Source organism: Pseudorca crassidens, chromosome 8 (genome assembly GCF_039906515.1).
Source record: "Pseudorca crassidens isolate mPseCra1 chromosome 8, mPseCra1.hap1, whole genome shotgun sequence".
In the NCBI taxonomy this organism is placed as follows: domain Eukaryota; kingdom Metazoa; phylum Chordata; class Mammalia; order Artiodactyla; family Delphinidae; genus Pseudorca; species Pseudorca crassidens.
The window spans coordinates 17,125,809-17,143,046 of record NC_090303.1 but is presented as its reverse complement, the minus strand read 5'-3'; the positions used below and the strand labels follow the sequence as shown (position 1 = coordinate 17,143,046).

Genomic DNA, 17,238 nt, shown 5'->3' with positions numbered 1-17,238 from the left:
AGAGATCTGTGCAATGGCCATTAAAACAGAGCATACCTCGTTTCATTCCACTGACCAATCAGCTCTCGGTTTTTTTGTTTTTTGTTTTTGGACACTCCACTGTGGCTTGCGGGATTAGTTCCCCGACCAGGGATCAAACCTGTCCCCCAGGCAGTGGAAGCGTGGAGTCCTAACCACTGGACAGCCAGGGAATTCCCAGCTCTTGTTTTTTATATGGACATTATTAGGTGTCACTTTTACTGCAAGTGTGAGTTGTTCCCATCTAGTTTCTTCACCTACGTGAGTGAAGAATATGGATCTAACGGATGACACACTTGTGACGGCTGCTACTGCCCCCCACCCCCACCCCAGGGTGGTTCAGGTGTGTCACAGATTCTCTAAGAAGGCCCATGATCACACTCTTTCTTGGTGAAACCCAGCCTGGGTGTGCTGTCTTCCATTACATAAGGAAAACTGTTCTGTTATCAAAAAAGGGGTGGGCGGGTGGATCGCTCTTTGGCATTTACCCAAAGGACTTCAAAACATGCCCACATAAAAACCTGCACATGGGTGTTTTTAGCGACTTTATTCATAATTGCCAACCTAGAAGTAACCAAGATGTCTATCAGTAGGTGAATGAATAAAGAAACCATGGTATATCCAGACAACTGAATATTATTCAGCACTAAAAAGAAATGAGTGTTGAGCCACAACAAGACGTGAAGGAACCTTAAATGCTTTTACTACTAAGTGAAAGAAGCCAGTCTGAAAAGGCTACATGTTGCATGATTCCTTTTCACATTCTGAAAAGGCAAAACTATGGAAACAATAAAAAATATCAGTTGTTGCCAGGGGTAGGGTGGTGGGTAAGGATGAATAGGCAAAGCACAGAGGATGTTTAGGACAGTGGAAATACTCTGCGTGATACTATAATTATGGATACATGTCATTATTCATCTGTCTAAACCCACAGAATGGACAACACCAAGTGTCAACCCTAATGTAATATGAACCTTGGTGATTATGATGTATCAATATAGTTTCATGAATTGTAACAAGTGTACCACTCTTCTGGGGATGTTGATAATGGGGGAGGCCATGGTGGGGTCTGGGGGTATATGGAAAATATCTGTATCTTCCTCTCAATTTTGCTGTGAACCTAAACTTGCTCTTTAAAAAAGTCTTTTAAAAAATAGAGAACATTAAATTCATTTTGTCTTAACTAAAAAAAAAAAAATCCGGATACTACATGCACTTCAAATGAATAGGTTTTTGATTAAGCCTGAAGATGAAGGATGGGAAGAGCTATTGAAGTTACAGCAATTTCCAAAAGGTCAGGGGATCACTACTAACCTATGCCATTGGCTTGACTACAAGGAACAAGTGATTTAAAAATGCATTTGGCCAGCTTGAGTGAAACTAACGCCAATTAGAAATAAAAACACACTTGCACTAACACTAGGCTCCTCCAATAGACGTCACCTGTCTGGCACATTCCCTTTGGTCCAAAGGCCTCTGCAGAAACCCCTGGGGGAGCTCTGTGCGCTTCACCAGCTGGAAGCCAAGGCTCCCCCTTATTACCTGCTCGTCCCCAGGAGCACTCGTGGGATCTGTGGCCTGAGTGGACTGTTTGCAAAGTTTCCTCTGTGAAAGATGAAAACATTTTTATAAAGTAAGATTATTAAAATATTAGAGGGGCACAGGAATAGAGGCTCTCTAAGACAGTTTTTCTAAGAGCCAACATTTCTCCCTGGTTTTTTTTTGTTTTGTTTTTTTGTGGTACGCGGGCCTCTCACTGCTGTGGCCTCTCCCATCGCGGAGCACAGGCTCTGGACTCGCAGGCTCAGCGGCCATGGCTCATGGGCCCAGCCGCTCCGCGGCATGTGGGATCCTCCCAGACCAGGGCACGAACCCGTGTCCCCTGCATCGGCAGGCGGACTCTCAACCACTGCGCCACCAGGGAAGCCCTCTCCCTGGTATTTAAAGTAGTAATTCCATTTGGAAAATTGAGTATTTGAATGGGGCAAAAATCCAAAGGCATTTTTTTTTTAAGCCACAGAAGCACATTTATAAAGGAATGGAGAGGAGGAAAGAGTTACCGTATGTGGCTACATTGAGGTGACCACAATCATAAATCCATTACATCTGACATTTCTTCAGATTGATTTCTTTTGGAAACCGATTTCAAACAGAGATTCAAAGATCCCTCCTCCTAGAACCAACCCAGATTCTAAATCTGCACTGTCCGATATGGTAGCTACTAACCACATGTGCTATTTAAACGTAAATGGATTAAATGAAATAAACAATTGTTTTGCTCACATGCACGAGCCACACTGCAAGTGCTCAGTGGCTACATATGGCTGGTGGCCCCCGAACTGGACAGTGCAGATGTAGAATGTTTCCATTTCTGCAGAAAGTATCGAACAGCCCTCCTCTAAATCCTGTAACTATTGCTGAGGCATGGAATGAAAGACACTAGAACACAAACTCCATAGGTTGGGGGCCTTGCCTTATTTGTTCACTACCTAGAGTACCCAGTAGACACTCTGTGAATATTTTTAAATAAATAAGTGAATCTGTGATGGACCCCAAGTTATGAGAGCCACATTGAAAAAACATCCACTCTGCTGACTTCCTATGATCCATCTCCCAGCATGTACCTTAATCGAAAGTAGTTATTTTTGTCAGCATGCTTCCAAATAGCAGAAAATTGGCTACAAGTTACGATCTCAGAAATCTGTTCCATTTTAATGACTCTGAGGAATTTCAATATAGGCTAACATTCAATATAGCGTAAAGTTTTAATATAAGAGAAAAAAATTTATAGGGCTAAAACATTTCTTTTCAAAACTAGGATTAAAGTTTGTGGACTTTCAAATATAAGACATGACACCATAGAACTCCTAGAAAAGAACATAGGCAAAACATTCTCTGACATAAATCATACCAACGTTGTCTTAGGTCAGTCTCCCAAGGTAATAGAAATAAAAGCAAAAATAAATGAATGGGACCTAATCAAACTTACAAGCTTTTGCACAGCAAAGGAAACCATAAACAAAATGAAAAGACAACCTACAGACTGGGAGAAAATATCTGCAAATGATTTGACGGACAAGGGCTTCATTTCCAAAATATACAAACATCTCATACAACTCAATAACAAAAAACCAAACAATCCAGTAAAAAAAACAGGCATATATATATACAATACCAAATGTAAAATAGATAGCTAGTGGGAAGCAGCCGCATAGCACAGGGAGATCAGCTCGGTGCTTTGTGACCACCTAGAGGGGTGGGATAGGGAGGGTGGGAGGGAGACACAAGAGGGAGGAGATATGGGGATATATGTATATGTATAGCTGATTCACTTTGTTATAAAGCAGAAACTAACACACCATTGTAAACCAATTATACTCCAATAAAGATGTTAAAATATATATATATATATATTAGGATTGGGAAAAAATAAAGAAAATGCGTAGATTTTTATGCATTTCTTGGAGCATTCTCATCAAATAAATTCTTGTGAAGGAAGAAAAAGAAAATGGGCAGAAGACCTAAATGGACATTTCTCCAAAGAAGACATACAGATGGCCAACAGGCACATGAAAAGATGCTCAACATCGCTAATTATTAGAGAAACACAAACCAAAACTACAATGAGGTACCACCTCACACTGGTCAGAATGGCCATCATTAAAAAGTCTACAAATAACAAATGCTGGAGAGGGTGTGGAGAAAAGGGAACCCTCCTACACTGTTGGTGGGAATGTAAGCTGGTGCAGCCACTGTGGAAAACAGTATGGAGGTTCCTCAAAAAACTGAAAGTAGAGTCGCCATATGATCCAGCAATCCCACTCCTGGGCACATATCCAGACAAAACTGTAATTCAAAAAAGAGGGGACTTCCCTGGCAGTCCAGCGGTTAAGACTTTGCCTTCCAATGCAGGGGGTGCGGGTTTGATCCCTGGTCAGGGAGCTAAGATCCCACATGCCTCGGGGCCAAAAATCCAAAACATAAAGCAGAAGCAATATTGTAAAAAATTCAATAAAGATTTTAAAAATGGTCCACATCAAAAAAATCTTTAAAAACAAAAAAACACAAAGATACACACACCCTTATGTTCACAGCAGCACTATTCACAATAGCCAAGACACTGAAACAGCCTAAATGTCCATCGACAGATGAATGGATAAACAAGATGTAGTGTATATATACAATGGAACACTACCAGCCATAAAAGAGAATGAAATAATGCCATCTGCAGCAAAATGGGTGGACCTAGAGATTATCATACTACGCGAAGTGAGTCAGAAAGACAAATACCATATGATATCACTTACATATGGCATCTAAAATATGACACAAATGAACTTATCTACAAAACAGACTCACAGACATGGAGAACAGACTTGTGGTTGCCAAGGGGTGGGGAAGGACGGATTGGGAGTTTGGGATTAGCAGATGCAAACTATTATATATAGGATGGATAAACAACAAGGTCCTACTGTATAGCAACAGGGAACTATATTCAATATCCTGTAACAGATCATAATGGAAAAGAAAAAAAACTAATTGGTTACACAGTTTTCATTTTATTAATATTTTGTGGAAAATTTATTTTAAAGTTTGTGATTTTTCGACCAAACAAAGGAATTGAAAACTCAGTTGGTTCATAGCAAGCCCGTGGTAGGACCAGGCTGACTGTACTCACGTTTTCAGAATTACCAATACTCATGAATGCATCGCCCCAGGGGATCCCCATAATAATTTTCCTCACACTCACTGCAGCGTTTCCCATCATAGCCTAATCTGCACGGACACTGGCCTGTAAGCTCAGTCATGGGTGAGAAACTGACAAGCTCTATGATCTAAAACAATAATGCATTTTAATACAAAACAGTTTTCCCTCCAGTGATTTAGAACATACAGCTGTGCAAAGGCCGAAGCAGGAGGATTCCCGCAGCCAGCAACCACCCCCGACAGCACCAAGGATCAGAAGTTAATGTTTTTTGCCTGAGGGCTCTTGAATATACCGCCTGCTTCCAGCTGTTCAGGGACAGGTGGCCCCAAATCAGGAAAGAGCCACAGACGCAAATGAAAACGGAACACATAATGGGAAATAGGCCACATTCACTCCCAGGTTCTGGGAGTTCTCCCCTACCAGAGGCAGACCCAAGACCTGGACTTAACCTCCATCAATTAATTTGGCAAATAATTGTTTCCATTATGCAATGTAAAGTGGAGTTTCTCCGAGTTGGGCTAATGTTTTTCTCCACAAAACATTTTTTGGAAATGAAGCTTAATCATTCAATGACAGTTATTTAACTGTGTTTTGGGGAGAGGGCTGAACTTTCCTGCATCCTCCCAACTGCACTTTTTTTTTTTTTTTTTTTTTGGCTGCGCTGCTTGTGGGATCTTAGTTCCCCGACCAGGGAGGGAACGAACCCATGCCCCCTGCAGTGTGGAAGTGAGGAGTCCTAACCACTGGATTACCAGGGAATTCCCCCAACTGGATTCTTGAAAAGCTTTTCTGAACACCAAGGAGACTGGAAAACTAACAGGAGAAAAATATAAAATCAAATCACTACTGTTGTGGTCCTAGGTTATACCTGACCAAAGCTGTTTACCCAACAACAACTCCAGAAGTAGCTGGATTCATACAGTGACTGGGTCTACTAAGCTTCTACCCATAACCACTGGCTTCTACTCAAATACAAGGAGTTATGGGAGCTTGCTGCCATATTGTCTTTGTTGGGCAATGCTGTCTTACACTGATGCAGAATCTGCTCCTTGTAACTTGTTCCCATTGTTCTGAGTCCAGTATAAGGAAATTGCACAAAACAGGCAGCCTCCCTCTTCCCACTTACAGTCCATCTCCCAACTAGAGGTGGCCATCCTCAACTTGTATATGCTTCATTTCTTTAAGCCAAGCACCCCTAAGACTTCATCACGAAATACATGGTTCTATCCATTATCCTTGTTGTCTTCCTTTGGACACATACTAGTTTGTCAATACAATGTTTAAAATGTGATACTCAGAAATGAGAACAATGTTCCTGGAAGCCATCTGGCCCCATAGAAGACAATAGGACAACAGCCGCCCTGAAGCTGGGCACGGCACACCCAATCCCCTCTTTGGCAGCCCAGCCACACCACTGGCTCACTTGAAGCATGCAACCAAAATCCCCCAGATGTTTTTCTCACAAGCTAGCACCAACTTATTACTCCCATCCTGTATTTATGCAATGGATTTAAAAAACCCAATTGCAAAACTTTATTTTTAACCCATGGACACATCATCTTCTTGTTGCCAGCCAACAAGATAGGCTGTTAAAATATCTTGTCTCTTGTTTTGTCTTGATCACATTAACTTATAACTTTATAATATCTGCAAATTTGATAAGCATGTTTCCCCAACTCCATCTAAACTGTTGATGCAAATATTGGCCAGCACATTCGGATCTCTCTGTGAGAATGCACTAGGGACCACCTACTGGCTGACAGAGACATTTATCAGTACTTGTTTAAACAGCTGGCAATCTAAATGTCCACATGTCTCTTCTATACTCCAATGAAAGTGTTTCCTGATTGTAAAGAGCAAACTTTCCCAAGGAATCCCCTATGGACCAGATGACCCCAAATACCCTTGTCATAAGGGGGTCTTTGGTTAAACCAACACCATCTGCTTTTCAGTTTTGTAGATTTCCCTTAGCCTCCATGACTGAACTGTTGTCTCTGTCAAGTCCTGCTACAAATATGCTTCCCCAAAGGTCTAAGAAGTATGCCAGACAGTGATGTCATGAGCATTAGGAGTTCCTCATGAATGAAGAAGCCATGCAGTGTGTAGAGATCTACCAATTTGTTCCATGGTTGGTGGCTGCAGGTGTGAGGAGTGAAGAGAAGCATATAAATGAGGCACGGTCCTCTAGTGCCCAGATCTTGGTTTCTAATACCATTCTCCAATAAAAGGAACCAGCCCTCCTTAAAGAAATGGTTGATTCTAGGATGGGGCAGGAAATACACAAGATGAGCTTAGAGCACCTTGCAGTGCAGAAAGTAAGGAAGTACTTAAAAACAAACAAACAAAAAATAATATGTCAAATGCACACAGAAGCCAACTGAAAGAGCTCCCCATGACCAAAGCTGGAAAAACTTGAATAACAAAATTAAGGAGTGCTGGATTATAACTCAAAACACAGTACAAATATCCTGAGTCCACTGATATTAAAAAATGATTGAGGGACTTCCCTGGTGGCACAGTGGTTAAGAATCCGCCTGCCAATGCAGGGGACATGGGTTCGATCCCTGGTCCGGGAAGATCCCACATACCCATGTGCCACAACTACTGAGCCTGCGCTCTAGAGCCCACGAATCACAACTACTGAGCCCCTGCGCCACAACTACCAAAGCCCACACGCCTACAGCTCAAGCTCCACAGCAAGAGAAGCCACTGCAAAGAGAAGCCTGCGCACCACAAAGAAGAGTAGCCACCACTCACGGCAACTAGAGAAAGCCCACGTGCGGCAATGAAGACCCAAAGCAGCCAAAAATAAATAAGTTCATTAAAAAAATGATTGAAAAAAATGAAGAGATGGGGGACAACAGACAAAACTCCAGTGCAGAAGAATTCCAAATAATTTACGGAGATACTCTGCCCTCAAAGAGACAGAGCATAACTGTCCATTCCTTAAATGTGGACTGTGTTTAGTGACTTCCCCCCAAGGAGTACAGTATGAAAAGGAGAAGGGTTGCTTTACAGTAGAGAAATGACACACACTGCTTCAGCCAGTTGATCAAGATTCAGGTCAACAGTGATCAGTCGTGTAAATGGTAAGTATCCTTGATGTGATGTGATGAGAATAGCGCTTTACCTCTATGGTCTTCTTCTCAAAACCCAAAATCCAAGTCTCATCATGAGGAAAACATCAGATAAATTTGCATTGAGGGACATTTTACAAAATACTCCTCAAAACTGTTAAGGTCATCAAAAATAAGGAAAGTCTAAGAAACTGTCACAACCAAGAGGAACTTGAGGAATCATGATGACTAAATGTAATGTGGTGTACTGGATGAGGTCTTGGAACAGAAAAAGGATATTAGGTAAAAAAACTAAGGACATCTGAATAAATTATGGACATTAGTTACTGATAATGTAGCAACACTGGTTCATTAAGGACAAATGTTCCACACTAATGTAAACATGAATAACAGAGGAAACTGGGTGTGGGGTACCTCTTCTCTATGTTCACAACTTTTCTGTAAACCTAAGTCTATTCTAATATAAACATTTATGAAGGGAAAAAAGGCCATTGTGTGCATTTGTGTGGGTATGGGTTGGAGCAGGGAGGGTTGGAGAGAGAAAGAAAAAGAGAAGGGAAAACACATTCAACATATAAGAACTACCTTCAAAAGTTGACTTGTACAAAATTTGGCCTTTGAATAAGTTGAACAGTGGAGCTGAAATTGGAGGTGAGCCATACTTATTAGTCAGGAAGATTCCAGCTTCTGAAATGAGCATTTTGATTCCAATTAAACCCTAATCCCTGTATTGTGGATTGGACTCTAAAATTTCTTGTCATTTACCCTTCTTCCTGCATCTCTACTAATGTAAAAGTGTTTCAAAGAATACATTTATAAAACCAAAAAAGCCTAATAATGACACTGTTTTCTCCATAAATAATGTTAATATTCTTTTAAAAAAATTTCAAGCTCATTGTTTTGACTGAAAATCACATGTGCAGTTAAGTAGCGTTAACTGTAAATTAAACAATAAAGATTTGCTCCTAGGCTGCATTCTTTAGAAACAATTGCTGCTGGTCTGGTAACTATAAGATAAATAAGATAAATTAAATGAGAAGACATCTTATTTAACCACATGTAAAGCAATTGGTGAGCTGCAGGGAATAACAGCTTGATTTTTTTAAATGGAATTATGGATTCTGAAGGAACCCGTTAACTTTCATTCTGATTCATAATCAATTCCGATTCATGATGGATTTCTAGGGGCCTGCCTATGCTTATACATATGAAACAGTGAAAGAGAGGGTGCTCTGTGTTTCATTCCTTGATAAATGCAGACTCTATCCCCATGTAAGTCCAATCCTATCTAAAAACACTGATTAACAGCAGTATGTAAAGAAAACATTCTTTACATATTTACAAAGCATGTCTCCCCATCACATCTCACTTTGACACCACAGGAAACTGAAAGTCTCTTGCCTGGTCACAGTGTCTACTGAGTGAGGTCCAGGGCTCACAATCCCATGGCTGACATCCTCTGCCGGGGATGACATTCCAGCATCCATCAGCACGATGGTCACAGGCCCGGCCTGTGACGTTGGGCATACAAGGGCATGTGCCCGTGTCAGGGTCACAGAGACAAGCTCCTCCACCAGGGGGACACTCAGAGGGACTCACGCTGGAAGGATGACAGGAACACCCTGGGAGCACAGAGCCGTCGTTGGGGGGTAAATCCGTGATAACGCTGGCATCAACAACCCCTGCAAACACCTTTCAAAGGCTCAAGAAAGAAACATCTTACAATAGAACAAGGAATCTAAGTAGGTTGAACCCATTCAACTGGTTTTGATCTCCCCAAAATGCAATTTCCTATGGTTCTACCTACTACTACATTCCAAGAGCTCACAATTAGGATAAATGAAAGTCTCACTTTTTCCTCACGCCACTCACCAAAGTTCCACTTATGTCAACACTCCAGAAACAAATTGACTTGGGTGAACTGAAATAATTAAAATATCTCCTAAAAATGAGGAGTATATTCCTCCTCTTTATCATGGAATTAAACCCTTGTCCTCTTCTACATCAGTGACTCTCCTATTTATACATTAAAGTCACTTGATGAGCCGGTTACAAGGCAGATACCTGGGCCCGGCTCCCAGAGATTCAATTCTGTAGGTCTGAGGCACAGCCCAGGAATCTGCATATTGATACCACACGCCCCCATCCCCAGGCGGCTCTGGTACAGTGCATGGTAGTCCACACTCTGAGAAACAAGGCTCCGAACCCACTAAGGCACGTGTTGAAGAAAACACTCACAAAAGGCAAACTAACACCAGTGAGTACTCTGCAGCTGCATGTGCACTGCACCTGTTTCTGCTGCTGAGTTCAGGACATCAGCCCATCACCCCGTGGGCACTGGCACTACTGACCTAACTGAAATAAGTACGGGAGTTGCCACCACAGTTACGAGCTGCCACATCCTGCCCCCCGCCCCCCCGCCCCCCAGGGAGCTTTGCAGACTTCCTCCTACAGGTCTGATTGAGGGTCAAAGTAACCTGGCCTGCAGAGCTGGCAGCTGGGGCCTTGAGTGTTGTGCAGACATTTAAGGTCCTCCCCCGTGCCTGGGCTGCAGGACTCTGGATCAGTTACATCAATGCGCTGTTGCAGGCACAAGGTCTGCAGGGGGCTCCCGAAATTCTTGGATTTCCACAGAAACCAGCAGAGCATTCTCCACACTGCACACCAGAAAGAAGGGGAGAGGAAAAGGGAATGAGATGAGGGGTGTGTGTGCGTGTGTATGTGCTTGGGGAGGGATACGGAGAGTGATATGGATAACTGGACTCCTCCGGGGTTAATGAGAGGTCACACATTTGGGATGAATAAGGAAAAGTGCTCTAAATTAAAACAAAACATTCATTTAAATTTATTACCCATTCAGAGAATAAAAAGATGATTTGGATTTTAAAAGTCCTTGGTGAAGAATGGACTCTTTCTTAAAAACTACAGACTTGTGAGTGCAGGATTCCTGGGTCATCATATAACCAGGATCACCCCAAAATGCCTCCAGACCCAAAGCTAATCTCAGCCCGTTTTCTGAGGCGGGGGCACCCTAACCCTCATCTGGTCCTAGAGGTGAAACAGCAGCAGCCTGAGATAATGTGCCTGGAAGTGAAGAGGGGTAATTGTCTCGATGTGTGGGCCCTCGAGGGTATTTTTGTACTAACCTTTATTAAGACACCTTGAGGGTGTCTCCATTAAGGATGATGGAGAAACCATTCCCATCTCTCCTACACTCTACTCTTTCAATCACGGGGCAACTGCCATTGTTTAGGTGCCCAAATCACGGGTCCAACTTCCATGTTTTGGTTCATTCCATTTAGAAATGGTCTCATAGCCCAACTGTGGTCTCATTTCTTAACAACTGACCAACCAAGCCACAGTGCACATGGAGAAGAGGCTATAAGAATTAACTAGAGACACGTGTAACCTTAGAGGTAACAAATACGAAAAATAAATGGCCATGTAATTTATCATGATGTTAATTATCTCTGAAGAAAATAATAATGCCGTATTTTCTATTATGATTCAATCAAGTAGACTATAATTTTTTTCCTTGTTTGCACTACATGTTTATACTCATGCTTAAACTCTTCAAAATAAAATTTTTGATTGAGGGACAGACACAAATACTGAATTAATTTAGGCAGTATCTGTATAATGCCCAAACTGGTGTTTCAAAACATCTGAAAAAATCAATTATATCTGTGAAATACCAGTCAAATTGATTACTTGGAATTATATAAAGAAAGCATTTGACTGATTAATTCTTAACTTTTAAATTATGTTATATGTTTATATATACATATATCATTTAATCACATATGTATCTTACTTAATGAGCCATTATTTTATTTTAAAAAATTAATTTGATCTGAACTCATTTGGTCAGTTTTCTAGAACATTATTTAAAAACAATTATAGCTCAGTGAAATGATTTTTTGTCATTGGTTTTGAATCATCAAATTCTTTATTCAGTAAAGTAGCAATTTACCAGATTGTGTCTTCTTACCATTAACTTATATCCTGTACCACTCATTTGTCCAAGGCAGATAAACTATGAACATGTCATCATTTTTTAGATAGCAATGTGGGATAAGAAAAAAACATCATGAACTGTACTGCATACCTGCATAACCTTGAAGACAACTGCAGATTGCATCTGAGCTCCAAGGACTCTGATAACAGGAATGGGCAAAATACTGATTGCTTGGGGGAACATCTGGACACGGGCAAGGACGGCAGGACTGTCCTGAAGAAGGATTTCCATAGTAACCATCGATGCATCTGTCAAGGCAACTTTTTACTAAAATGTTACCAGGAACAGCTCACATTAGCCAATGTGGATTTGCTGTGCTTTAGGACAGCGCAACTCTCAAAATTCAGTATTTTTAGAAGATGCTCATTTGCTCTGTAAAAGGGTTTTTTTTGCTTCATGTTGAAAGTTCCATGGCTTAGTCATTAAACTCAATATAAAAGCACCTAATTTACATGCATATTTTAGGAATATAAAAAGCAAGGTGCCAGGCAAATGCCTGTTATTGATTACTTAGACACTGCTTGGCTCATAACAAGATTGTGAAGGATGATAAACTGATGCTCTATCTTTCTCGCCCATAGTCATCACTCTACACTTAAATACTGTTGCTTCTCTACTCAATGGTCCTTCAGATAATGTAGTGAAGTCAGAGCAAAAGAACAAAAAATAAGAGTGCATATGAATTCCGTACCTTTCACAGTTTCTCCCAGTTGTAAAACCTCTACAACTGAAGCACGACAGTGAACCCATTACAAAGGCAGGGGCGGCAGTTAGGAAATCCAAAATAGCCCTCAAGGCACCGATCACAGTAGCAGCCGGCTACCTCTCCATGGCAGGGGCATCATCCCGTTACCTGGTCACAGGACGTCCTGTTACAGTGTTCTCTGAGCCTTGAGGGTGGCAGTGACATGCTGGATAAAGCAAAGAGAAGCCTGTTGGGGTCGGAGTAGGGGCAGTGGTGTGCTGGTGAAAGAGTCACAGTTCTGATTTCACAATCTCTAATTTACTGTATCAACCCTATCAAGGTGAATAAACGGAATCTATACAGTGCTTAGAATAGAGCCTGGCATGTACAGAGAACCAGGTAAAAATATTTGTTAAATAAGAATCCACTGATTCAATCAACAGAATGTTGTGGACAACTGGTTTGTTTTTTTTTTTTTTTTTGAGGTATAACTGACATACGACATTACATTAGTTTCAAGTGTACCACATAATGATTCAATATTTGTATATATTGCAAAATGGTCACCACTGTAAGTCTAGTTAACATCCATCACCATAGTTATAATTTTTTTTCTTCTGATGAGAACTTTTAAAATCTATTCTCTTAGCAACTTTCAAATATACAATACAGTATTATTAACTATAATAGCCATGCTGTACATTACATCCCCATGACTTATTTATTCTGTAACTGGAAGTTTGTACCTTTTGACGCCCTTCACTCATTTCACTCACCGCCCCCCCCCCCACGCTTGCCCCCGGCATACACCAGTCTATTGGTGCTCTATACCTATGGGCTTGTTTTTTTGTTTTTTGTTCATTTTAGATTCCACATATAAGTGAGATTATCCAGTATTTGTCTTTCTCTGACTTATTCACTTAGCATACTGCACTCAAGGCTCATCCATGTTGGCAATATCCTCTTCATTTTTATGGCTGAATAGTACTCCACTGCATGTGTATACCACATTTTCTGTAATCATTCATCTGTTGGTGGAAACTTAGATTGTTTCCATATCTTGGCTATTGTAAATAATGCTGCAATGAACATGATAGTGCAAATATCTTTTCGTGTTAGTGTTTTCATTTTCTTCAGATAAATACCCAGAAGCAAAACTGCTGGATCATATGGTAGTTCTTTTACATTTTTTGAGGAACCTCCATACTGTTTTCCATAGTGGCTGCACCAATTTACATTCCCACCAACAGTGTAGGAGGGTCCCCTTTTCTTCACATCCCAATCTCACTGTTTTAGCCTTTCCAGCCACTGGGCTTAGGCACCAGATGTTAAAGCCGGGTTTATACAGCCAACTCCATGGTGTCCTCACATCCTCACTGGACTACCATCTGCCTGATACAAACTGAAAACTCCCTGAAACATGGACCATGTTTTTTTTTATCATCACTCATGTTTCCTAATAGAGCTCTGTACACAGTGCCCACTGAATGGAAGAATAAAGTATAGCGGAAAAACTTTCAGTATATTTTATCTACATAGACAAGACAATCTGAATAATGAAGCCAAATTCCTAATCCCTCCCCTTTCCAACTCCCCACAGTGATTTTCCTGCCTTTAAAACTCCAAGGTTGAGAACACGTGTGTTTCCCCCATCCGGCTTTTGCTACATACAGTGACAGCCGTGATGCCCCAAACTGTAGCTTCCTGTTGAGCACGTGTCACAGCAGTGGCCGGTCACACGAGGCTTACACTGGCACTGGCCTTCCAGTCAGCTGCAGTTGGGTCCCACTGAGCCCTGTGGGTGACAGTTGCAGGCTGCAGGGAACAAAACAAGTTAGAGGCAAAGGAAGTGACAGAGAAGCACTCCGTCCTATTAGTAGCGCTAGTTCATGTCTTTCTCATTAGTTACCTCTAATCGTTAACTCCCTCATCTGTTAACTGGGGATAACATATGATATACCTCCTGGGGATATAAGGATTGAAGACAGTCATGCCTGTGAAGTACTTAGAATAGTGTTTGGCACCTGTAAGTGCTCAATAAACACTACTTAACAAACATCACTTAGCAATGAACATTACTTAACAAGTTATTGAAAGGCTTAAAATAAATTGCTTCCATCATTAATTGTTCCAATGTAATTGTTATTTCTTCCATTCCTGATAATCCATGTTGGTGCTGAACTATACCTTTCATTTCCCTTGTTCCATATCTTTCATGAGATTGCAGGCATCCCAAAAGCCAGAGTCCTGCATGGAGAAAGCATCTGTCTGGAACTTGGGAAGCCCAGACTCTCATGGTGGCTGTCACGCTATAGCAGTGATTCTCAACTAGGGGGAGATTTTGCCCCCCAGGGGACATATGACAAAGTTTGGGGACATTTTTGGATGTCACAACTGAGGGGAGGGTGCTACTGGTATCAGGTGGGTAGAGGGGAGGGTTGGTGCTAAACATCCTACCATGCACAGGACAGCAACCCCTCCCCCAATGAACTATCACCCAGCCCTAAATTTTAAAAGTGCTGAGGGCGAGAAACCCACTCCATAGTTTAGCGAAATGGGCAAGTTACCTAATGTTTTGGACCCATCAGTCTCATTTATTAAATGAAGGTTTAGGGATGAAAGAAGGTGTTTAAAGTTCATTCCAGGTTTCCAAAGAAATATTTTAGGACCATTGTTCCAGGAATCTGGCATCCCCAAGCGACTGCCAGGCTCCTCTTTTATACGCTTCTTGTACTGCGAGTTATGATTCCAACACATGGACAGACTGCTCTGTGTACCTAATCATCGGGCAGCTGGTATCTACATTGGCTGGTAGGAGTAGATACTAAAATACATTAGATCATTTCACTCATGTTCCTAAAAGCCTTTGCACAGATAGTGGCGATTCGGTGGAGCCCGTTAAACAGATACTCAGGGACTTCCCTGGTGGCGCAGTGGTTAAGAATCCACCTGCCAATACAGGGACACGGGTTCGATCCCTGGTCCGGGAAGATCCCACATGCCGCGGAGCAACTAAGCCTGTGCGCCACAACTACTGAGCCCACGTGTTGCAACTACTGAAGCCCACACGCCCTAGAACCCATGCATCACAACTACTGAGCCTGCAAGCCACAACTACTGAAGCCCGCAGGCCTAGAGCCCGTGCTCCGCAACAACAGAAGTCACCACAATGAGAAGCCCGCGCACCGCAACAAAGGGTAGCCCCCGCTTGCCGCAACTAGAGAAAGCCCGCTCGCAGCAACGAAGACCCAACACAGCTAAATACATAAATACATACATACATACATGCATACTAAGGCAATTTCTATTTAAATAAAAAATACCAAACAGACACTCACCCACGGCCCTGTTGTGCAGCCTGGCAGACAAACTGGCTATAAGCCTTTCACATGCTCCAGGGAGCACCTGAGGTACCATTGCCGAGGCAATTTCAACACAGTTGTGCAGGTGACATTCATCTAAATCCTGCTTGCTGCAGAAATTCTCCAATGAGTTGATTTGGGGAATAAGACGAACCTTTTGAAATAATGAGAAAAGAAGACTTACGTTCAAAACTGTCCCCTATTCAAGATTCCAGTTATTAAAAAAAAAAAAAATTAGATCTGTGAGAATCGTGGTTGAAAAGAGACTCAATTCCATCCTTTCAATTGCATATGACCGAAGATTTTAAGATTTTCAATTTAGTTAAGAAATCTTTAAATATTTACATTTATTGACTTATGGCAAAGAAAATAAGGTTTTATCTTTTTATTACTATATTTTTTACTTGTTAATCAATTTGTCTTAGATTTGAAAGAGTTTTAACTAGGCTACTTGTGATAGATTAAGAAATTATGGCTTACACATAGCACAGGGAGATCAGCTTGGTGCTTTGTGACCCCCTACAGGGGTGGGATAGGGAGGGTGGGAGGGAGACGCAAGAGGGAGGAGACTATGGGGATATATGTATATGTATAGATAATTCACTTTGTTATAAAGCAGAAACTAACACCACTGTAAAGCAATTATACTCCAATAAAGAAAGAAATTATGGCTTAGACGTTGCATTCTGTAGTGTTACTGTGGAACTCTAAAACTCTCCTTTAGAAAGTTTTATCTTTTTCAATTACATATGAACAGTGCTGTTCTACATCAAACTATCTGCCTCCTGGAGATTCACAGTACAGATTAACATATTAAACCTCTGAGAAACACTGCAAGAAAGACACTGTTGTTACTGAAGCATAGTTGATTTACAATGTGTTAGTTTCAGGTGTACAGCCCAGTGATTCAGTTTCCATTCTGCTACCCCCCAACCTCTCAGCTCAGTGGTTCTCAATATGAGAGGTACTCACCCCCAGGGAGCATTTTAGAAATTCCAAGGGGTGTTTTTGGTTGTCATGGCTACTAGGTGAGGTGTGTTACTGGCATTTAGTGGGTGGGGATCAGACATGCTAGACATTCTCACAACAAGGAAAATCATCGCATGCCTCCGACAGCTTTTGAATATTTCACTGAACATCCATGAAGGAGGATTCCGTGCTTATGATGATGAGTTGAAAACCTTACTGTGTTTTTAAAACACGATAAACATGTTTACAACACACCTGCTTGCATGGCTATCTCGTATGTAGTGAATCTACGTGTTTGAGCATCTCTGTACTTCAGTATGACTCCCGGTGTGTTCATGTTGGTACACGTATGTATTGCAGTACATATTATTTCCTCATAAATTACTTCCCTTTTATTGTGT

General features: G+C 41.5%; 1 protein-coding gene across 1 annotated transcript in view; it reads right to left on the bottom strand.

Moving 5' to 3' along the window:
• The window catches only part of LAMB4 (laminin subunit beta 4), a 111,969-nt gene that overhangs the window by 31,139 nt on the left and 63,592 nt on the right, over positions 1 to 17,238 (bottom strand). Inside the window, 12 exon segments of the mRNA XM_067745896.1 lie at positions 4,697 to 4,817; positions 9,205 to 9,425; positions 10,250 to 10,272; positions 10,274 to 10,382; positions 10,385 to 10,460; position 11,374; positions 11,905 to 12,069; positions 12,513 to 12,560; positions 12,562 to 12,692; positions 12,695 to 12,732; positions 14,178 to 14,321; positions 15,845 to 16,022. Coding sequence (XP_067601997.1) covers positions 4,697 to 4,817; positions 9,205 to 9,425; positions 10,250 to 10,272; positions 10,274 to 10,382; positions 10,385 to 10,460; position 11,374; positions 11,905 to 12,069; positions 12,513 to 12,560; positions 12,562 to 12,692; positions 12,695 to 12,732; positions 14,178 to 14,321; positions 15,845 to 16,022 — 1,255 coding nt within the window.